Consider the following 23,685-nt stretch of genomic DNA (forward strand, 5'->3'; position numbering starts at 1 on the left):
TCGAGCTGCTCAGCTCTGCTTCCTGCCTGCACGCCTCGCACAGATTCCCCTAACCCCCAGCCTTTCGTTTCCTTAGGAGCGATGTCTGATACGGAGACTGCTGAAAAAGAAGACGGCGACCTCCGTGTGGAGGTGGGCAGCAGGGACGCCTGGCAGCTTGCTCGGGAGAGGACAGGCTCGTTTTCTTTTGAGCCTGGCCGGCGTGAGAAGGCGGGTCAGTGTTTAATCAGGAAATTGCTGTAGGGTGACCAGTTCTGGTCTGGGATCCTGAACAACAGCCGTGTGCCCCGTCACACGCATCCCCTGCGCTGCCGCAGCCTGGGAATACGGAGCCACTCCCTGCGCCGTGGCTGCTGAAGCACGCACCTCACTGGTGACCCTCGCTCTTGAGCAGCTCGCTGTTGTAGAGCAGGGAAATCAGTTTGGCCCTTCCTTTTTGCTGCGGACTTGGTGTCATTGGAGACACTTGAAATGGTGCGGAAGCCTCTTGTCAGTCTGTCGGGCACACTAACCTCGACCTCTTCCCTTTCCATTCAAACTTAACCTGCCAGAGGTCCTGCACCATGTGAGGGAGGGAAAGCCCGTGGTGGTGTGACCTTCAGCTACTGCGTGGGGCAGTCGCAGGGGAAAACAAAGGTGTTTAACTTCAGCTGACAGCACTTCATGTGTGTTAAACGCTGCCACAGCTGAGCTTTTGGTTCATGGGAATCATTTTCCTTTTGGCGGGCTGGATTGACTCGTCTTGGAGACGTGCACGATCATAAATGCCCTGGAGAAAACTGCTTCCACATGAAGCTCAAATGTGGGACAGGACAGGGGCCCAGGGCTTGGCTGCTCTGCTCCGTCCTGCAGCGGCTGCGCGGCTCGGATGGGCCGGTGCCTGCGCCCTTGTGGGTCCAAAGTTCATGCCGTGATTTCAAACAAGGCCGGGTAATTGGAGGAGGAGCTGTGTCACTGGGTTTGGTTATGGTTTTGAATAGGATTTTACATGAGAAAATAGAAATGTGTATTGAAAGGAGAAGGGAGCAAGCGGGGCGAAAAAGGAGAAGGGGGAGAAGGGGGCGAAAAAGGAGAAGGGGGAGAAGGGGGCAACTTTTAGGAATTGACTGTTCTGGCACCCTGGCCCAAGGGGTAGCGCTGGGCATACATCAATGTCTGGCATGGGCCAGGTTTCCATGGTTATGCTACCCCTTCCTCTGCGCTGAGGAAGGGTGAAAGGAGAATTCCCTCAGTTCTTTCCTAATGTGTTTGCAGTTTCTCCATGCTCCCTGGGTCAGCAGGTGCATTTTTGCAAGCAGATCCTTGCACACAAATGTTTTTTTCCAGAGCCACCCCAGCTGGCAGTGTCCAGGGTCTCAGCTGTAGCCCCTCAGCTTGCTCCATCACTGCATCCCTGCTTTGGGAGGACTTTGGAAAGGAGCTGCCAGCTTTCAGCTCTCTCCCTAGCAGCTTTTTCCAGCGAAAGGACTGCCAGATCCATCAGGCAGGAGCACTTGGGCCCAGTCTGGGCTGTGCAGAGCCCTCTGCCACTGCCACCAGTTAATTTCTGGTACCTTCGAAACCTTATTCTCTCCTAAAATCTTTCCTCCTTCTGCTTATTTCAGGAATTCTGTCACTCGGTTGTTTCAAAGAGGCAGGTAACAATACCAAAAGCTGAATTGTCTCAAAATCCCAAGCGTTGCACTGAGCAGACGCCTGTCTAAGTTTGTGATTATTCAGCCTCTTGCCTTTGCTCCGGTACTTTGCCCACCCAAGCTGCTGTGGTTGGCATGGTGGCACCATCACATGCCGAGATAACTCAACGCTTTGGAGTCTAAATTGAACATGTTGGAGATGAAAGTGCCTTCCAGAGGAAGCACTGCTGGGGAGTTGGAAGATCCTTATGGCTGGCAAAAAGAGGGGAGCTTCCTGCCTCTTGGGTGATGTAGCATTGCGAAGGGGCTGGAGTTTGTCCTCAGAGTGAAGCGGGGTACTTAAAAACCTTTAGAAGGAAGAGAAAGGCTCTTTAATAAATAAGTGACTGTAGTCTGTCATTTCCAACCCACGCTAGTCCCTCACAGGCACTTTCCTTTCCAAGGCCTGATACCTGAGCAGCCTTCCTGATGGATGCGATCGACTCTTTGATCCTGTTCTCCTCAGGTGTCCCTACCACGCTCCCAAAACATGGTGCTACTGAGGGCACCCAGAGAGTGCAGGGATAGGACAAGGGGGAATGGTTTTCAGCTGGACGAGGGAAAACTGAGGTGAGATCTTAGGAAGAAATATTTTCCTGTGAGGGTGGGGAGGCCCTGGCCCAGGTTATCTGGATAAGTGGTTGCTGCCCCATCCCTGGAGGGGTTCAAGGCCAGGTTGGATGGGGCTTGGAGCCCCTAATCCAGTGGGAGGTGTCCCTGCCCGTGGCAGGGGTTGGAACTGGATGGGCTTTGAAGTCCCTTCCAACTCAAAGCATTCCATGATCTGTGGAAATGTCAGGTCAGCTTTGCCAGGTGCTGCCTTGGATGAGAAGTTTGGTGCGGACAGAGCATGGCAAGATCTCCAGGTCTCTTTGTGTTTATCTCTAAAGTGTTTTGTGAAGCATGAGATGCAAGATTCTGTTTTCTGTGCCTTAGAAGGAGAAACAAGTCTACCCGTTTCCCCAAAATTGCTGCCAGTCAGCTGTGTAATTTGTGATAGAGGAGATTGAGGTATTTTGGGTGTGGAAATAAAGGGGAAGGAAAGGACAAGCTTGTGATTTCCAAGTGTTGATAGTTCTTCAATTAAGTGGAAAAGAAACTGCAGTGAAAATGAAATTGTAATAGAAAGTAGGTGTTTCGATTAGTCAGAGGCAATGAAGCAGCTTTTTTCCCTTTCAGAAAGAATGAGGGAATAAATTTAGCTATTGTTCTCTGGTTTTGCTTGTGAGCGCCTGTATGGAAACAACCGGCCTTATGGAATTTCTAAGCTCTGCCGCATGCTCGTCTCCTGATCATCATTTCCTTGAGTGCTATCTAGTGATCTGACAGCGTCGTCCGGCTCCTTCCCTCGCCATCCACTCTTAGGCTGGAGATCATAGAATCCTAGAATCTACAGGTTGGAAGAGACCCACCGGATGATGGAGTCCAACCATTCCCATCAATCACTAACCCATGTCCCTCAGCACCTTGTCCACCCGTCCCTTAAACCCCTCCAGGGAAGGTGACTCAACCCCCTCCCTGGGCAGCCTCTGCCAGTGCCCAGTGACCCTTTCTGTGAAAAACTTTCCCTAATGTCCAGCCTGACCCTCCCCTGGTGGAGCTTGAGGCCATTCCCTCTCATCCTGTCCCCTGTCCCTTGGGAGAAGAGCCCAGCTCCCTCCTCTCCACAACCTCCTTTCAGGTAGTTGGAGAGAGCAATGAGGTCTCCCCTCAGCCTCCTCTTCTCCAATGAGCAGGGAAGGCTGCAAACCCCAGCGAGGGGATCCCTTTGCTTTCTGGTCAGTCTTCCCACTGTTGAGGCTCGGTGGGCTGGGCTGGAGCGGAGCCTTCAATCCCTTCTCCTCGAAGGTTTTGATGTGAAGTATTTCTTGTTGTTTCATCCCTGTTTAACAAACCAGCTGCTATCACATAGCAAACTGGTGGTTCCTCTTTTCATAGAAAAGAAACGTGGCGGTTTCCAGCATCAGGCTCCCTTGGGCTGGTCATGCCAGGACTTGCAACCCTTTCCCTGAGGCGGAAGAACTCCCTGCCTCCTCCGTTGGGTACCGGATTGTGTGATTCCAGGCATGGTTTTTGTTGTGGTGTGAGCAGGAGGCGTTAGCTGCTGAGTCCCTGTTTGTCAGCAGCACTGACAAACCCGTGCTGGCATCAGCCAGCGCTGGGCAACCAATCGCAGCTGGAACGATTATCGTTTCAGGGTCCCCGTGGGCTTCCGCTATCAGGTCACATCCCAAAGTAACACTGGGCAGTGTTTCAAGGGAAGAAACTCAGGCTTTGGGGCTGCAGCCAGCCGGGAGTGTGAGATTCTGTGTGAAATAGTTGGAATCCCTCCAGCATTTTTGATCTGCAAATGAGCAATAAAATGCATAGAAACCACATTGGAAACACGTGAGGAAATTCTCCAGCCCCTGACGTTTCCTTCAAGTTGGCAGAGTTACCGCTGTGGAGCCTCACCTCCCGGCTCGGCTCGATTGGCTGCGCTGGCGGGAGGAGGGGAGAGGAGAGCCCTTCTCCTGGGGCCACCGTCTAGTTCCAGGTCCCCTCCTGATGCTCTGTGGGAGGCAAATAAAACCTTGCTGGCCCTCTCCTCTTGGGCTCGATCCAGAACCTGCTGCCGGCAGCGGGACTCCATGACTTCAATGAGATTTGCTCTATTTGAAAGGCTTCTCTGTTTCTCTACAGACCATTTTATGGGTAGCCTTGAGTTCTATTTCCCCTCTTGAGTAGATGGGAGCTGGATGGCACCCGTCAGGTTTGGTTAAAAACTCTACTCTGTGCCTTGACGGTCGGCATCCTGGGAAAATTACTTGATAGATGGGGAAAAAAATGACTTGATAGGTTGAAAAGAGTCCCTTATGGATGTGCTGGTTGCTTTTAGGCGTTCCAGTCCTGGCTTCTCACCTTCCCCTTGCATCAGTCTCGCTTCCAAGAAACTTAGTCCTGCTGGATAACACTTGGTAAACGCTGCTGTGCTGGCATCTTTGCTGGGAAATGGCTTTATTGTTTGAATGTGTAAAACTTACTGATCTTTAGAGGTGAAAGTCACTTCACCAGTTGATTTTGATGGTCCTGTTTGTGATCTCAGAGCTGAAAGGCTGGTGTCTTCCTGGGTACGAGGTCCATGATGGTGCGCTAGCAAGGCAGGGATCCCTCGCTTACACGTCTAAAGCAACCCTATATTAACCTGCTTAATTAAAACAGCGTTTTTAAATGACTCGCAGTACTTAGGTTAAGCCTTGATGCATAAGTGAAGTTGACGAGATCAGCTTTAAAGGTCGTTAGCTGGTGGGTTAGGAGGTAATTTTCAAACTGTTTTTAACATTGTTTGGCTTCACATCTTGCAGATCTTTTCCTGCCTGGCGTTACTAAGCTGTATCCCCTCGTTCTGCCTGGTTCATGTATGAATATTCCTGGTTCCAGTGACCCCTCTCAGATCCTGGAGGCAAACCTTCTCCTTTGCCTCTCGGAGAAGCAGGCTGCTCACTCCTGCTAATGGAAGGGGATATTCACGTTTCACCTTGCACCGTTGCTGTGTATCTGTCCTTTCAGGCTTATATTTTCTTTGGTGTACATTTATATTGTGTTTTTTCCTCTGAGCATAGAAATAGCTCATCTCTGTAGCTTTGGGCTCTGCCCCTCTGGGCTTGAGGATTTGATAGCTCTGAAATGCCACGAGCTCTTGGGGTGGGGATTTTAAAATCTCCTGCAAAGGGGTTTGGCCTCCAGCTTTGTTTCAGTGATGATGAAAACCGCATTTGGCGATTCAGACTAAAAATACCTTAATGTGTTTAAGGGAAATACTGTTTTTTACCGTCTCATCTTAGCTTGGACTGAATTGGCTTCTGGACATTCTGATCCCTTCACTACTCAGAGGGGAGCTGAGAGGTGGGTCTCACACCGGAGGCAGAATTAGGTGCAGCGAGTCCCAGGGAGAGGAGCGTTTTGCTCTCGGTTGTTTGTGTTGGTTGATGCTTTTTAATGCAAAATGTTGAAAATACTGTCTTTTTACTCCCACTTCCAGTGGTTTCCACGGGAGGAATGTGGGTTTTGTCAAAGTTGACCAGGAGGAAAAGAAAACAAGGAGCTGCGTAAATGAGCAACGTTTTTGATGTTACAATGGAAGGCAGTGAAAATTGCAAGAGATCTTAGACGCTATTTTTAGGCTTTTTAGGCAGTTTTTTAGCCTTCATTGAAATAAAACAAAGGGTTTTTTTCCAGGAAGGTAATGTTTGAACAAATCTACCTCCAAGATAGCTGTGCAGGAAGTGATCTCTAACAGAGGCAGTAATGGAGAGGAGGAAGGACGGGCGATGTGCTAAGTCACCCCACTGACAGACTGGCATTTTCAGCTCAAACGTAGCATTTGCCGGTGTTTGTAGAAGCATTTTGATCAACTGTTAAAATAGACAAGATGGTTCTGCTGCAGCCAACCACGGAATGTGATGCAGCTGGAACCCCCCCTTTGTCCTTCCCAATGTCACTGTCCAACCTCCCCTCTCCACCAGGGGAGATTTAGGCTGGACATGAGGAAAAAATTCTTCACAGAAAGGGTCATTGGGCAGTGGCAGAGGCTGCCCAGGGAGGGGGTTGATTCACCTTCCCTGGAGGTGTTTAAGGCACGGGTGGACGAGGTGCTAAGGTGCATGGTTTAGTGTTTGATAGGAATGGTTGGACTCGATGATCCAGTGGGTCTCTTCCAACCTGGTTATTCTATGATTCTATGATCTTCTAGTGGGGCTGCCTTGTGCAGCTGAGGAGTGAATTACAATGGCCAGTGGGGAGGAATTGACTTAATTGTAAAGCTAGCTGTGTAACTAAAAACTGCCTGGCCTGATAACGTGGATTCTATGGTGAGGTAGCATTTAAAAGCTGCCCCTTTAAAACCTCTGAATGTTTAGGCACCTTGCAGTAAATTGAGCTCATTTTGGTTGGTTGGCCTCTACCGTTCCATCCAGGCTCATAGAGTGGCTTCTAAGATGTTTTCTCTGGCTTCTGACTGGCTTTTCTACAAATGCTGTTTGTCCATGACCTTAAGCTTCAAAATGAGGGGCGTTCACAAAAATATTGCATGTTTTCCCCCTAAGAGAATAAGGTTGATGTGGGGGGAAAGTCAGGTAAAGCTTCAGTTCTCCTGGCTGAAAGTTGTCACCCTGAGGAGGCAAATAAGCAAACGAAAACTAGCGATGACGAGAAGCCCCCAGGATTTAGAGTGGTGCTGTCTGCTCCTGTGACACTAAGGGCTTTTTTTTCTGGATAAACCAGGAAATTGGATCTGTTATCTTAGCAGATAACGCTGTCTCCTTAATAGCAACCGCTGTAAAATGTGTCTCGGCTGCTGCTGAAAGGGGTTTGTGAGTGGCTCCCAGGGGTTGCTGTTCCCTAAGAACGTGTGTGTCCAGAGGCACCTCTGGATACTTTGCACTAATAAGTTTGCTCCTCTCCCCGGGTGACCAGGTTACATGCAGAGGAACCCTCAGATGCCCCAGTACAGCTCACCCCAGCCTGGCTCAGCCTTATCTCCCCGTCAGTCTTCGGGAGGCCAGATGCACGCTGGAATGGGGCCGTACCAGCAGAACTCCATGGGAAGCTATGGAGCCCAGGGTGGGCAGTACGGACCTCAAGGTGAGGCACAGTCAGCTCCTGGCTCTTGTCCTTGATAAACTGGCTTTATTTGTCCCTTCTTCATGTGTGGGTTATACAAAACAGTGTGCTCCTTCCAAGCTGGAAGGAACTGTGCTTCATTTGTGTTGAGACGGATGGAATACAGTGGTTTCAGGGCTAGGTGTAGTTCTAAACCTAGGAGCCTTCCTCCTCGTTTAAAAATAGGTCGTACGTCCGATGTAAAAGATGAGAAGGGCTGGTTTTCTTTGGAGGGGAAGGAAAAGGGTTGAGTGAGCTTTTCAAATCCCCTCCTCCACTCAGTTTTGCTTTGGGAGAGTTTCAGGCAGCTTTTGAATCGATATTGCTGCTTGGCTATGTCAAAACACCTTTTTTTGTGGCTTATATCCAAGTACTTTGACTTTTTGTTGAGGTGTTAACACTCCCCCTCATCTGTTAGTGATCTTTAAATATTTGCTGATAGAAGATTTTTTTTTTTATGGTGATTCATAAACTAACTGGTAGAGCGATGTTGTCGTTCTCTCTTTTTATCTGCTCAGGAGGTTCTCCCAGGCAGCCAAACTACAACGCGATGTCCAATGCCAATTATCCCAGTCCGGGAATGGGAGGAAGCATGAACCCGATGGGAGCAGGGAGCCAGATGCACGGGCAGACGGGTGTGCCGCCGTACAGCGGGCTTCCTCCCGGGAGGATGAGCCACGCGGCCATGGGGAACAGGCCCTACGGACCCAACATGGCAAATATCCCGCCGCAGGTGGGGACAGGGATGTGTCCCCCGCCCGCTGGCATGAATCGCAAAGCACAAGAAGTGGCCGCCACTGCCATGCACGCAGCTGCCAACTCCATCCAGACCAGGTGAGGAACGAGGTTTCTCCTGGTCCCTTTCTTGTGCTGCGTCTCTCTTTCAGAGCTGTGGATGGAATAACCCAAAAGTTGAGTGAGACTTCACATACTTTTCTTGGAAGGTTTGCCCACCTTGGAGACTTGTTCATCAATCTTAAGAGTCTAACGCTTGGACAAGCAGGGTTTTGGAATTCTTCACTAATGATATACTTAGGAAATATTTAATATTCAGGGAGGTTCTTCTCCCTCTGTACTCAGCACTGGTGAGGCCACACCTTGACTCCTGGGTTCAGTTCTGGGCCCCTCACCACAAGAAGGGTGTTGAGGCTCTGGAGTGAGTCCAGAGAAGAGCAACGAAGCTGGTGAGGGGGCTGGAGAACAGGCCTTATGAGGAACGGCTGAGAGAGCTGGGAGTGTTTAGCCTGGAGAAGAGGAGGCTGAGGGGAGACCTCATTGCTCTTTCCAGATACCTGGAAGGAGGTTGTGGAGAGGAGAGAGCTGGGCTCTTCTCCCAAGGGACAGAGGACAGGATGAGAGGGAATGGCCTCAAGCTCCACCAGCGGAGATTTAGGCTGGACATTAGGAAAAAATTCTTCACAGAAAGGGTCATTGGGCAGTGGCAGAGGCTGCCCAGGGAGGGGGTTGATTCACCTTCCCTGGAGGGGTTTAAGGGACGGGTGGACGAGGTGCTAAGGGACATGGTTTAGTGTTTGATAGGAATGGTTGGACTCGATGATCCAGTGGGTCTCTTCCAACCTGGTTATTCTATGATTCTATGATTCTATGATCTCTACAAATAAACTCTTCTCACAGGGCTGAGGTATTTGCAGGTCTGTTCTTCCCTGTAAAGACAACAACTAGAATGAAGTTTGTTTTACGGGTGCAGCAGAACAAGACCGATGGTGAAAAGGTTCAGAATTGAGCTCCCTCTTGCGAGCTAGTTTACATCCCCTTTTCTGTTGAGAATGAGACTCTAGGACAGCTGAACTGTCAGGTAGCACCTGATCTTTGGTCTTTTGCTGGAGAAGGAAGCTGGGGAAAGTCAGTTCTCCACGTCCTTTGTAGACTTCTCTTAGCAAACCTGCTTCTTTTGAGGACAAGGTCTTAATGCTCAGTATTTGGAGTGAATGTCTTTTATCCTTGCTTTCTCTAGGCCTCCTGGTTATCCCAACATGAACCAAGGTGGGATGATGGGCACTGGACCTCCTTACGGACAGGGAATTAACAGTATGGCTGGCATGATGAACCCCCAGGGCCCGCCCTATCCGATGGGTGGGAACATGGCTAATAACTCTGCAGGTAAGCCGGTACCATCTGTCAAATGTTGCATTGATTTCGTTGTCCCATATTGAGAATCGGTGTTAAAGATTCTTCTGACTTCCTAGGGATGGCAGCAAGCCCTGAAATGATAGGCCTTGGGGATGTCAAATTAACACCCGCAACTAAATTGAACAATAAGGCAGATGGGACACCCAAAGCAGAATCCAAGTCAAAGGTAAAATGTTTTTGTTTTTCTAATGACTTCCATCCTTGTCAGCATCCAGGGAGATAAAACCATGACACAGTAACTGGAACAGTGCATCTGTCTAGTGGTGACTGTGGTTCCTGAGAGAACACGATTGGGTTCCTCCTCCTTACCCTGAACAGACTTCTCGCTGTAGAGAAGTTGTCCTTGTAGCGTGTGATCCGATTGCTCCTTGCAACCAGGATTTTAACTTGAGTGTGATGAGTGAGTAGGACACTCATTTCAAAGAAATAATTGTCTTGACAAGTGTGTTTTGGAGAGGGCTCTGCAATAAACCACTAAATCCAGGTGTAATAAGTTCTGTGGAGGAGCCTGAATGGTGAGGCTGCCATACCCACCGACCCTCATTAAGGCCAGGAAAGGGACTTCTCTATCAGAATTCTTGTGTCCTCCCCTCTTTGTGACTCAAGAGTTCAAGCCTCTCTAGAATTCCTGATGGATGCCTGGCACACTTTATTTATACATTCTCGTTGCACTTTTGGGCCTTTGATAAGTGGGGAGAAGGTACCTGCACAGGTGGACCTGTTGGGTCACCTTTCCCAAGTCCCCGGGTCCTTTGAATACCTAATCAGTGTAGTGTGTGGCTTGAATCCAAAGTGTAAAGGTAAAAACCGCATTGTTGAAGTGCTCAGTGTAGGAAAATTGAATTATACTTGATGTGGCCAGCCCTGGCTGGGCTTGAACTGTACCTAGAACAGATCCATCTTGGAACAGTGGTTCAACAGTGTTTACAAGAGGTTTTTTAGGATTTATGAGGGAACAATTGAGAGGTTTGCTTCTGGATTCATAAACCGTTGAGAAATGAAGAGGAGCATTTCCCAGCCCTTTGGGAGCAATCAATTACACTTGCAAAATGATTCAGTATTAGGAATTATCACCTGCCAGAGTGAAACTGCCAAAAGGAGTGTGAACAACGCGGGGTTTGTTTCTGGTGTAGGCTTGGAGCTACTTGGTTCTCATCTCTCAGCTGGGAGGTGGGACTCTAAAGTGTTACAGTTGTTTCCCAAACAAACCTCTTCCTAATCCTGTATTAAAGCCAGAAGAGGGAGGCAAACAGGTTCTTCAGGGAATGTTTTTCTTTGCATTGCTGCTACCAGTCTCAAAAGAGCCAGCAAAACAAGCAGTTTCTGAGCCCATAGTCTCTACTTGAAGGACAGCAAATGCTCTGGAAGTTTGATACTTGTGCTACCAGCTGCCTGCGAGAACGTTGAGAAGATCTCTCACTTCTGCTCGTGTTATGGCTTCTTAGTATCATAGAATCATGGAATAGTTTGGGTTGGAAGGGACCTCAAAGCCCATCCAGTTCCATCTTGTGCCATGGGCAGGGACACCTCTCACTCAAGACCAGGTTGGATGGAGCTTGGAGCCCCTGATGCAGTGGGAGGTGTCCCTGCCCATGGCAGGGGTGGAACTGGAGGGGCTTTGAGGTCACAGGTGCTTCAAATCTTAGCTTTCCTTTGAGGCATGCATCTCCCTCTTGAGTAGGAGAAGAGGCTGACCAGAGGCAGCTCTCACCCTGGCAGGGTGCAGTAGCCAGGGGGAAACTCCTTTGCAGTTGAATTAAATGTTTTCTCCTGTATTTAGCAAATGAGCCCACAAAGGATGCCTCAAAGAGATGGCTCTCTGCAAAGACTCCTTGAGGTTGGTTTGGTTTCTGTGGCATTCCTGAAACCTTTCACTTTTGAAAACTGTGAATTCCTTGAGTAGCAGCTGATTTTTGAGATACCTTTGTCGAATAATGCCTGCCTGATGTTCGTCTGATACAAGTGTAGGTCTAATATAAAGCTGTTCTTGAGCAGAACTTGGAGCTCTTCCCTGACTGCCTTTTTGAAACCCTCTCTGCTGTAAGCCAGCTGGTTTTGTGCTGCTCAGTGCTGGTATCTCTTTCCTTCTCCTAGAAGTCCAGTTCCTCTACTACAACCGATGAGAAGATCACCAAACTCTACGAGCTGGGTGGTGAGCCCGAGAGGAAGCTCTGGGTCGATCGTTACCTGGCCTTTACTGAAGAGAAGGCCATGGGCATGACAAATCTGCCAGCGGTGGGCAGGAAGTCCTTGGTCCTTTACCGGCTCTGCATCTCAGAGAAGGAGATCAGAGGACTGACTGAGGTGGGTGACCAGGTGTCTGTGGTCAGAGCTGCTTCCTGTCTGGCAGTCACAAGTCAATGGGCCACACGATTCAAAGTAGCTTTGTAGCTCTGGGGTAGCCCTGGCTTCCCACTTACCTGTTTATTTTGCTTTTACTTTTTTAAATAATGCTAATAATAATTTTAAAAATGCTTTTTAATGCTTCCTTAATAGGCTGGGTTGTTCAGCCTGGAGAGAAAAGGCTCCGTGGAGACCTTAGAGCAGCTTCCAGTGCTGAAAGGGGCTCCAGGAAAGCTGGGGAGGGGCTCTTGATCAGGGAGTGCAGAGATAGGACAAGGAGGCATGGTTTTCAGTTGGAAGAGGGGAGATTGAGATGAGATCTTGGAGAAGTGTTTTCCTATGAGGGTGGGGACACCCTTGCCTAGGTTGCCCAGAGCAGTGGTGGCTGCCCCATCGCTGAAGGGGTTGAAGGCCAGGTGGGATGGAGCTTGGAGCCCCTGATCCAGTGGGAGGTGTCCCTGCCCATGGCAGGGGTTGGAACTGGATGGGCTTTGAGGTCCCTTCCAACCTGAACCACCCCATGATTCTATTGACTTTGCATCAGGCTGTCAACTGATCTCATGGCTAATTTGATTTGCAGTCTGTCCCTATTCAAATGATCTCTAGGTGGGGAAGAGAATTTACTAATAGTTCTGAGTTTGAACACAACTGTGTCTGCCTTGCTTAGCCCTTAGAGCGTCCTTTGTTTTAGCTGGGGAGTGTTGCTTTCTTCCTAGAAAATGTATTGGAGGAGAAGGAACTTGGATATTGAGTTTAGAGCCTCTTGGTTGGTTGTGCAGGTCAGCAAAAACAAGAAGTGGTGTGAGTTAGCCGCCAATCTCAACGTGGGCACGTCCAGCAGCGCAGCTAGTTCTTTGAAGAAGCAGTACATCCAGTGTCTCTACGCCTTCAAGTGCAAGATAGAGCGAGGTGAAGACCCCCCTCCGGATATCTTTGCAGCTGCCGATTCAAAGAAATCTCAGACGAAGATCCAGCCTCCGTCTCCAGGTGAGTTCAGACTTGGGTTTAGGGTGTGCAATGGATGCTTGCGCCAGAGGAGACAGTGAGAACTTGGAGGCTTTGTGCCCAGAGAGCTCCACGAGCCTATTACGGGTTGAGTGCTCTAGAATTCAAGCCCTTTCAAATGAACTGCTGTTTCAGATTTGATGGGAGGCTCCGGTTTTGGAATAATTAAGCATAGTGTTCAATGCAGAAGTTAAAGGAGGACGTGAGGTCCGGGCCAACAGTGCCTGCTGTGCATTTTGGTCTTCATGAAGTCTGATCCACTCTGTCTTATTTGCTTTAGGTTCATGACTTGAATCACTGCTGAGCTTGCCAACCCTTTAAGCTTCAGATTTTCCACTTTGTCTTCTAAGTAAAACGTTCAGATGCTTTTTTTTCTGGTCAGGAACCTGTTCCTATACGTGAAGTAAGCTTTATCTGCTGTGAAGTTCCTGTAATTTTTGCAAAAAATGCCTTTTTGGTTCAGAAACCCAGCATTACCTTTGTCTGGCTTCTGAGGAAGGGGAATAATGAACCCTTTTTTGATTGTGCTGCAGTTGGGTTTCAGCCCCGCTAAGCCCTTGATCGACAGCGTGCTTGTCCGAATAATCTGTTGGCAACTACATTTATCTGCTCAGTTAGAGTGGTGGTTTTTATAAAGAACTAAATCGTGTTGTTTCGCTCGTCAGGAAGCCTGTCCTGGTGTAGCTCCAAACCTGGTGTATTTTGTGAGATAAAGCAACTTGTGTGTCATTAGAGCGACCTGTCTAAAGCGGTGTCTGAGTTCTGCTTAAACTAGACTACAGATCCATCCCCACCTCCTTCTAAAAACTTTCTTGCCCTCTGAGATGCCAGGAGGTGAACAAAGATGTTCAGAGCATTTGGAGCCTGGGACTTGTAGGATGTCAGCCAAGATGCCTGTCAGGATGGATGAGGTGGTGCATCATATTTTGTTTTGTTTTCGCCAATACAGGAGTGTGTGAAGGTGGTGACTCTGCCTTCAAGGGCCGTGGTGCAGGTGATCTGTGAACTGTTCCCCCACATCCTATCCCTGCACTCCCTGATCAAGAGCCCCTCCCCAGCTTTCCTGCAGCCCCGTTCAGTACTGGAGGGCTGCTCTGATCCTTTAAGCTGTATCAGTCCATGTTCATCCTCCTCTTCTGCTTCCTTTTTCCTCCTTTCTCTCTCGCTCCTCTGGATCAGCCCAAACAGAGGGTGTAGTACACAACACAAATCGCATTCTCAACTTCATCTCCAGACTCCAAAGCCTTCCCTGTTTGAAAGCCAAGTGGACAGCAGCTGAGGCTCTTAATCAGGGAGTGCAGGTATAGCATGAGGAGAAATGGTTTTCAGCTGAAAGAGGGGAGATTGAGATGAGATCTTAGGAAGAAATGTTTTGCTGTGAGGGTGAGGAGGCCCTGGAACAGGTTGTCCAGAGCAGTGGTGGTTGCCCCATCCCTGGAGGGGTTCAAGGCCAGGTCGGATGGGGCTTGGAGCCCCTGATCCAGCGAGAGGTGTCCCTGCCCATGGCAGGGGTGGAAGTGGTGGGCTTGGAGGTCCCTTCCAACCCAAACTGTTCCATGATTGTGTGATTTTGAAGTCCCGTCACTTGGACAAAGGGCTGAGGCATCCCACGCAGACACCACTTTGTGCTTCTTGCAGACTTTATAATCCATTGGTTTTGATTTTCCTTCGTTCCAGCCTGTTGTGGCCCTTGGAACTTTGTGAATTGAGGATCGCGCGGCATGATTCCACATTGGCCGCTTTTTGAGGCTGCAGAGCATCCAAAGGCCTTGCAGGATAATGCTCTAGGTAGAGGTCTCGGTGCTGGAGCTGTTTTCCATGTAGTGTGCATTCATAACCCTCCAAACCCAAACGTATTCACAGAAGGGCCTTGGCTGGGCCGGGTGGTGCCGCGCAGGCACGTGGCGCGGGTTTCCTGCAGCCCAGCTTGGGTTCCTGCTCACAAACTGCGGCGCGTCCCCGGGGTGCGGAATCAGTCTGCCGTTGGGTTTTAATTCCCAGAGTAATGGAACTGGCCTGGCTCCAAGCGTGTGTGAATTTGTGAGTGGGAGGGACAGCAGGGGGTGGGGACAAGCACCAACTGGCAGCGAGGTGGGGAATGTCTCGAGGCCTCTTCCTGCCGATGCCAGCGTTCCAAACGGTGAATTTCTGGGGGAAGCGAGTGGAGCTGAACGGGAAGGAGAACGGCGGGGAGGGCCCATGAATGAAACTCCCCGCTGAGCTTGCCTCTGCTCCTCCTTCTGCCAAGGCCTCCCCGGGCTGGGAGGGAGCCGTGAAGAAGAGGACAGGGTGCCAGGAAGGTGGGGTGTAAACAAACATGGCCTGGACGTGACCTCGGTGGGTTTTAATGAAGAGCTGAAATGACTCATCAAGCAGCAGGGCTGAAGCCGAGGGATATCGCGTGCTGGGGATGGTAACTAATGGAAACATTAATGAAGAGTTCAGCTCTTGCCAGCTGCGAGGAGTGTATGAACCTGAGAGCTGGCAGTGTCACAGTGATCTGGGGCAGGGAGAGCTCCTCGAGCCGGTGGCACAGCTGGATCACACATGATGGCCTGAGATTTTTTCATGAAAGCTTACTGTAGTGTAAAGCAACCTGTATGGAGCCAGGGAACTTGCTGGACGGGTTTGGTTGTTCAGTGAAAGATCTGGCATCTCCGGCATTCCCTGTTCCAGGAATCCTTGGGAGTGGTGCTTGAATTGACCTGCATGAATTAACCCCTCTGGAAGGGCAGAGCCTTGTTCAGAGTTAACTTGGTGATTTCCGCTTACATCCTGGAGTTTCTATCACTAAAAAGATGGTGAGGCTTCCTGGAGAGGGCTCGCGCTTCCAGGAGAGGGCTCGGGCTTCCAGGAGAGGGCTCAAACCCGCCTTCTTTCTCGACAGAAAGAGAACATGAAGGTGCACTGTAGAGCATCAGCCTTTGGAGTGAGATATCCTGGGCAGCACAACATGGTGCCATGGTGGTGGCGCCTTGTGTAAAAGAACGTGGTAAAGAATAAAGTCACAATGAGAGCAAACATGTCCTCTCAGCTTTATGCTACTGCACGTGGTTCTTCTGGGAAGTCTGGCCCAGGTTCTCCTTGCAGCGTTTTGCTCCTTGTACTTCTTTGGCCGTGGTTCATCTCTGTCTCTTGGAGGGCTCTCTGCTCATGCGTTTCTGTTCTTGCAGCGGGTTCAGGCTCCATGCAGGGCCCTCAGGTGCCTCAGTCCACCAGCAGCTCCATGGCAGAAGGAGGAGACTTGAAGCCACCAACTCCAGCGTCTACGCCACACAGCCAGATGCCCCCTTTGCCAGGCATCAGGTATGAAACCATCGCTCCCAGTGTGACTGCAAGGGTGCTGCTGGGTCCCTACCACAGATGGCTCTTGTGGTGGGGCTCCCTGGCTTTGCTCCTTCGTTCATGGCTTACAGCAACACCGTTGGCTCTGGATCTGTGTGAGAATAGTGATTCCTTTGGGTTTGGGGTCAAGGACAGTTTTGTAGAAGGGCAGTTCTTTGTGACTTTGTTGGAGGAGCGTGACTGTGATCCTAGGGGACAGCAACACCTGAGAAAAAACGTGGGGAAAGGTATCCTGAGGAGCATGGTGGACCTCTATAATCCTGTTGTGGTTTTTTTTTTGGATCAGGAGTAACTTGGTGGGCCTTCAGGATGCCTTTGCTGATGGTAGTGATCCTACGTTCCAAAAGCGGAACTCCATGACTCCAAATCCAGGGTACCAGCCCAGCATGAATACCTCTGACATGATGGGTCGCATGTCTTATGAGCCAAATAAAGATCCTTACAGCAGTATGAGGAAAGGTGAGGAGGTCCTCGTGTGCTCCTTTCCCTCATCTTGAGTACTAATCCCTGTCTCTCTATGCTGGAATTAGCTGTAGGAGACCTTCTGCTTGCCCTCCTTCCCCAGGAGACAGGGCCTGTCTACGTCTGCCTTAGAAAGATGTGTTTACTGGTGGTTCTTTCCGTGTTTCGGCTCCAGGAAGCGATCCCTTCATGTCCTCAGGGCAGGGCCCCAACAGTGGTATGGGTGACCCTTACAATCGTGCTGCAGGTCCAGGGATGGGTAATATGGCCATCGGACAGCGGCAACACTATTCCTACGGAGGTCCTTACGACAGAGTGAGGTGGGTGCTTGAACCTCGTGAAACGATCGCTTTCACTTCCCATTGTGACTTTCCTGATCCATTTGAGGAGCGAGGGTGAATTCAAGTTGGACGTGTGCGGTCTTTGTGTTTGCGTCCCTGTAGGACGGAGCCCGGCAGGGGACCTGAGGGCAACTTAGCAAGCGGAACTCCGCAGCCCAACATCATGCCTTCCACCCCGGAATCGGGCATGTATTCTCCCAGCCGCTGCCCGCAGCCGCAGCAGCAACAAAGGTCTGTGCGGGGTGTTCCCAGCAGCAGCTCGGCCCGGTTTGGGAGCTCTGGGATTGTGAGAGTGGTCACACAAGTAATGCATCTGTTTCTTCTCCAGACGTGATTCCTATGGCAATCAATTCTCCGCTCAAGGCACATCCTCCGGCAACCCCTTCCCTTGCCAGCAAACCACCATGTATCAACAGCAGCAGCAGGTGAGTTGTTGGCAAGCTTCTCGTTTGTTGGACTGAGGGACAGAAGAATCTGTGAAATTTCTTAGAATCATAGAATCTTGAAGGTTGGAAAAGACGTCACAGCTCATTCAGTCCAATCGTTACCCCAACCCCGCTGTGCTGACTAAACCATGGCCCAGGTGCCACATCTACGTGCTTTTTGAACCCCACCAGGGATGGAGGGTCCACCACTGCCCTGAGCAGCCTCTGCCAGGTCTTCACCACTCCTTTGGTAAAGAAATCTTCCCTAATATCCAATCTAAACCTTCCCTGGTGCAGCTTGAGGCCGTTTTCTCTCATCCCATCGCTTCTTACTTGGGAGAAGAGCCCAGCACCCACCTGGCTCCAACCTCCTTTCCAGGAGCTGTAGAGAGCAATGAGGTCTCCTCTCAGCCTCCTCTTCTCCAGGCTAAACAGTCCCCGGTCCCTCAGCTGCTCCTCATAAGACTTGTTCTCCCGACCCTTCCCCAGCTTCGTTCCCGTCTCTGAACTATACGCCAGCCCCTCAATGTCCAACTCAAATTTGTGTTGAGGGGAGGATGAAAAAGCTTGGGACTCTGTGTTTGCTTTATGAATGTGTAGAACTAAGTACTTTATACAGGAGACACTTTTTCCTAGTTTCCAGATAGTTTAAATAAGCTTTAATTAGCGTTCCCAGTGCTAGCAAAACAACGTTCTGAGAACGGAGGCTGTGCAGTTGGCAGGTGTGCATGTTCTGGTCAGGCAGCAGGAGATCAGGAAGCTTTACTGGGCTTCCCTTCCCCCCTGGAACATCCCAAACTCCATAACGCTTGGGGCCCAAGTGGTGGGATGAGGTTGGAGTCAGTTCTTGATCATTTGGGGGAGCTGTGGGTCATTCTGCACCACAATGCGGAGCTTTTTGTTGTCTTTGCCTTGCTGAACCTGCAGACAGAGGCTCCAGACCTGCCTCCTCTCCTGACTGCCCTGCTGCCTCCTACTCCTTGTTCCCCAAACCAGCAGGTTTGTTTCAGGACAGAGTTCGAATGAACATAAATCTCTTTCAAGAATCCTTACGTATGACTTGCTCTCTGTATCCGTGCCAAGACCCGTAAATGTTTTTCTGATAATTTTGAGTCCTCTGGTTTAGGAGAGCATGGAGAGGGCACTTGCTGAGCTGTGCTAAGAATAATTCCAACTGCTCTGCAGTTTGGCTCTGCAACCAGAGCCACAGGGCTCCAAGCCAAGAGTTCGAGTTACTCTGGCGCTCGGCATCTTTGAAGCCCTAGAGCTCCATCTGAAGCCAGTCATGACCGTGGAGCTTCCAAGGAGACTGTGTAGCAGCTTGGTCGACCCTTGGAGGCAAGAGAGAGCTCAGGTTTTAATTCTATCTCAGCAATTGACTGTTTTCTCCATTTGCACTTAAAAGGAGGAGGAGGGAAGAATCTTTGTGGCTCCTTTCAGGGTTGTGTTTTGAATCTACGGGAAAGGAAGAAGCAGGAAGTGCGAGTGTTTAATACATCTTGGTTAATGCTTCAGCAGAAACCTCTGTTTTCTGGGAAATACAAGAGAAATGAGGTCTGATAAAATTCCAGGATGCGAAAGGAAATCGGGGCCCGTGCACAGTCTGGTTTGTGGTGAACGTATGGTAGAGCTGAGCCTTTCCTACAGGAAAATCCTTTCTGTGGGCAACCTCCTGCCCCCAAGGCTTCCCTGGAGAGTCCGCAAGGGAACTACCAGCCAGCCGCAAGGAATTGCTCTTGGCTTGTGCCACTGAAAGGGGGATCCAGCTTTGCATTGGACATGACTAACGCTGAGACAAGGCTTGCCCTCTCACAGGCCGTGCCGTGGGGCGTATCCTCTGGTTCCTAGCGGCTCTCCCCGCTGAGGTTTGGGTTGCCTGTTTCCAAGCAGACCATCTTATATCTGCGGTGTTTTTCTTCTCCCTGTAGAATTACAAGCGGCCGATGGATGGCAGCTACGGCCCCCCCGCCAAGCGGCACGAGGGGGAGACGTACAACGTCCCGTACAGCGCCGGGCAGGGGCAGACGCCGCAGCAGCTGCCTCCAGCGCAGACCCAGCAGCCGAGCCAGTAGCAAACGGCGCAGCCGTCTCCGCAGCAGGACCTGTACAACCAGTACGGGAGCACCTACCCTGCTGCTGACCGTCGGGCTGCTGGAGGGCCGCAGAACCTCAGAATCCACTGTCTGCCCTGCGCTGTCCTGCTTCTCCCTTGGGGAAAGATCTCCCCCTTCCCTCTCCCTGTCCCCTGCCCTTCAAATTTGTCCTGAATCCCTTATTAAAGGAGACAAAGTTCTGTCTACATAGAAGACTTTTTTTTATTTTAACCAAAGTTACTGTCCTTTACAGTGAGTTTGGGGAAAAAAAAACCAAACGACTTGCCGTGTTATCACATTGACAGGCACCGCTTTCATAACTGTTTTTAATGGTAAACTCTGAAGGACAAAAGTGACTGCTGAACTCGGTGTGGTTTTATCGCTGTACATTCACAGTCTTGCAGGAACCAAGACGTTACCGGTGCTGAACAGACCTTGTCCGAGGGAGGCCTGTGCAGTAGCGTGTAGAACTCCATGTACTGTACACCTTAAAACTGTAAACATACTGTAATAATGTCTCACATGGAAAAAAAACCCCAAACAACAAACCAAAAACCGCTGGATCAGCAGCAAGCTGTAGTTTTTAAAGATGTTTTTAGTTAATGTTGAGGAGAAAAAAAGAAGAAAAAGGCTTTTCCCCCAAAGTATCATGTGTGAACCTACAACACCCTGAGCTCTTTCTCTCCTTCCTCCTTGATTGTGTGAATTACCCTGAGATCACCTCTTAGAACTGGTTTTAACCTTTAGCCGCAGCCCAAGCGCTGCCACGTGTGTATATATATATGACGTTGTACATTGCACATACCCTGAGATCCCCTGCAGTTTTGTCCCCCTCTCCTCCCCCTTTATAGTATGACGAGTTACCGAGTTGATGACCTGCAAAAGCGAGAAACAATTATTTAATCTCTTGCCAGACATCCCTCCCTGGAGGATGCTGTACAGGTCTCTGTGGATAAAGTCATTGCTGTCTCAGCAGCCAATCAACTTATAGTGTATTTTTTTCCTGTTTTTTGTTTTCTTTCTAATCGAGGTGTGAAAAAGTTGTAGGTTCAGCTGAAGTTCCTGATGAAGAAACGCAATTGAGATTTTTCAGTGATGAATTCTGCATATTTGTATTTCAGACGATGTAGCTAAAAACTTGATGTAAATCCCTCCCTTTTTTCCTTTTTTGGCTTAATGAATATCAGTTATTCAGTATGAAATCTTTAAACTATATGTTCTACGTGTTAAGAATAAATGTACATTAAATCTTGGTAAGATGTTTGTAAGCGGTTTTTTTATGAGCAGGACAGGGAGGTGACTTCGGTGCCGGCAGGTCTTGGTGCTGTGATGTTGTAGGTCGGCTCCTTGCACGGAGAACCTTCAAGGTCCTGTGCTTTCCACCAGCAGCTTTGGAGGCTGATAGCGTGTGGTCTGGCTTTGTTTTCTCCCTTTGGCTTGTTTTGGTGATGGAGGCTTTTGTTTTGTGCTGCGTAGGCTCAGGTAGGAGAGGATTTGTAGCAGGAGATGAAGCTGAGGCAGAGATGTGTGGTGTGCAGGGTGGAAAAGGCTCAGAAGGGAGGTGGTTCCCTCTGAGCTCTATAAAATGGACCATTTCATCTCCTTTGCGTTTTCTTAGAAGCTTGGTGTGGACTCTGACTTGAGAGGAGAGGGGGTTTCAGCACAGAGCTAAAGTCCAGGTTCTTCCTGTCCAAATCTGCTCATTTCCATGGGTGTTTCATCGAGTCTGGAGCTTTATCCTCAGATAGTTGTAGGAGCCGGCTGGCTGAGCCGTACCAGGTTCGGTTAAAGAAGAAGGAAAAGCTTTTTTTGAAAGGCAAAGGTAATTTTTGTTCAAGCAATGTCCTTCTTTTATCCTGCTAGTCCTCTCCTAGGAAGCTCTTGGTTCCCAGAACCATCATTTGACTGTGTTCCCTAAACTTCAGGTTCCTAGAAGTCATGGTCTTTTTCTGAAGGGTCAGCTGGAAGTTCTGGAGTTCTTTGCCTGGCAACATGAATTTCTGAAGAGGCAGGAATGGTGCTGGGCTTCCTTAGCTTTAAAAATATTGAAACCAAGTTAGGAGATAGGAAGTCTGTGGGCATGTGCCATTCTGCAACAATGTTGATTTAAGCACAACTTCTCTCATCACTTCAGTCTGTACTCTGCGAGCTCTGGTTGATGTGATAATGTGAAAATCTTGTAGTGTGTTTTTTGGTTTTTGTTGTTTTGGTTTCTTTTTAACAGAACCTCAACACCAAGGCTGGAGAATCACAGGATTGTGGAATGGTTTGGGTTAGAAAGGACCTCAAAGCCCATCCAGTCCCACCCCTGCCCTGGGCAGGGACACCTCCCACTGGATCAGGGGCTCCAAGCCCCATCCAGCCTGGCCTTGAACATCTCCAGGGCTGGGGCAGCCACCACTGCTCTGGGCAACCTGGGCCAGGGCCTCCCCACCCTCACAGCAGAACATATTTCTCCCTAGGATCTCATCTCAATCTCCCCTCTTTCAGTCCCAAACTGCTCCCCCCACCCTATCCCTGCCCTCCCTGATCAAGAGCTCCTCCCCAGCTTTCCTGGAGACCTTTTCAGTGCTGGAGGCTGCTCTGAGGTCTCCCTGGAGTCTTCTCCAGGCTGAACAACCTCAATTCTCTGCCTGTCCTCGTACAGGAGGTTCTCCAGCCCTTGGATCACCCCCATGGCCTCCTCTAGACTCATTCCAACAGCTCCCTGTCCTTCCTGTGCTGAGGACTCCAAAACTAGATGCAGGGCTCCAGATGGGGTCTGACCAGAGCAGAGCAGAGGGTCAAATCCCCTCCCTCCCTGTGGTCCCACAGCTCTGGATGCAGCCCAGGACACGGTTGGTTTCTGGTCTGTGAGTGCCCATTGCCAGTTCGTGTTAAGCTTCTCACCCGCTGGCCCCCCAAGGTCTTTTTTTCTGCAGGGCTGCTCCCAATCTCTTCGGCCCCAGCCTGGATCGACACTGAGGGTTTGCCCTGACCCGGCTGCAGGACCTTATACTTCTGGTTGAACCTCATGAGGTTTGCACAAGCCCATTTCTCCAGCTTGTCACAGTCACGAGGGCTGTGCCCATCTGAAGGAAGCAGCAGAGCCAGCGTGCGGGTCCCCAGCACTTGGTGGATGTTGGGCTGTGCTTCCCAGAGTGGGATTTGTCGCGGTGCTAGCAAAGGCAGTGACCGCAGCGCATCCTCCCGCTTGGCTCACAGCTCTGTGCTTGGACCTGATCTGGAGCTGATCCTGGGCCTAAGAGAAAGCTGGAGAGGGATTATTCATAAGGCTTGTGGTGATAGGATGAGGGGAAATGGGTATAAACTGGAGAGGGGCAGATTTAGACTAGGTATAAGGAGGAATGTCTTCACCATGAGAGTGGTGAGGCCCTGGAAGTCAAGAGGAGTTGTGGCTGCCCCAGCCCTGGAGGTGTCCAAGGCCAGGTTGGATGGGGCTTGGAGCCCCTGATCCAGTGGGAAGTGTCCCTGCCCATGGCAGTGGGGTTGGAACTGGATGATCTTTAAGATCCAGTCCAACCTATTTATTCTATCATTCTATGGACACCCCAGCTCTGGGGTCTCTATCTCTCTGGCTGTGCTTGGCTCCAGTGTAGGTTTGCTTCACACCCTTGAGCCGTCACAAGGCATGGAAACGTCCCCAGTTCTGCTTAGAAGCATGTGAAGCAGCTGAGACTGGGTGGGAGCAAAAGCAGCTGCGAGTCCGGGTGCTCCTACCCCGTGGGAACAGTGCTGAGCCAGGGGGCTTCCAAAATCCCCACTTCTTTCTTTGGCTTCCTGGTTAGAACAGGTTTTCAGGCATATCTGGAGTATTGAATCTGACAACAGGTTGGAGGAGCGCCAAGAGGTGCCCAACCTGATGCTCTCCAAGTGCCTCTGGGATGCAGAAGGAGCAGGTCTCCGTGAGACTGCGGAGAAGGTGGCTCTTGGGGAAGGGGCCATCGGGCAGCGCCAGTCCCTGATGGAGAAGCGGGAGCAGTCCAGTCAACAGATGTGCCAGGTAATTGTCCCTCGGCCACCCAGATCCGTCTCTCCACACCCCTGTGGGTCCACAGGCTCTTCCCCTGGTGCCGCTGCTGCCCACGCTGTCGCACCCGAGAGAGTGTGACCCGAGGGGGGACGGTTACATCTGATCCGACTCCTGCTTCTTTCTCAGAGACAGACACGGAAGCTGTGCAGAAGGAGGTGTTTTCAGAAGGGAGCA

General features: G+C 50.2%; 1 protein-coding gene and 1 long non-coding RNA gene across 2 annotated transcripts in view; one reads left to right on the forward strand and one right to left on the reverse strand.

The window, feature by feature from the left end:
• The window catches only part of LOC138732447 (uncharacterized), a 251,304-nt gene that overhangs the window by 195,687 nt on the left and 31,932 nt on the right, over nt 1-23,685 (reverse strand). The gene's annotated exons all lie outside the window — the stretch shown is intronic.
• On the forward strand, nt 82-23,614 carry LOC138732425 (AT-rich interactive domain-containing protein 1A-like). Its single transcript, XM_069879038.1, is given in 17 exon segments — nt 82-239; nt 796-818; nt 7,128-7,295; nt 7,832-8,147; nt 9,289-9,434; nt 9,521-9,630; nt 11,559-11,768; nt 12,587-12,794; nt 15,986-16,118; nt 16,444-16,614; nt 16,787-16,939; nt 17,063-17,191; nt 17,289-17,385; nt 19,314-19,566; nt 20,600-20,621; nt 23,310-23,481; nt 23,537-23,614. Coding segments are annotated over 17 exon segments (2,547 nt in total).

The sequence above is a fragment of the Phaenicophaeus curvirostris genome, chromosome 31, assembly GCF_032191515.1.
Source record: "Phaenicophaeus curvirostris isolate KB17595 chromosome 31, BPBGC_Pcur_1.0, whole genome shotgun sequence".
NCBI classification, from domain to species: domain Eukaryota; kingdom Metazoa; phylum Chordata; class Aves; order Cuculiformes; family Cuculidae; genus Phaenicophaeus; species Phaenicophaeus curvirostris.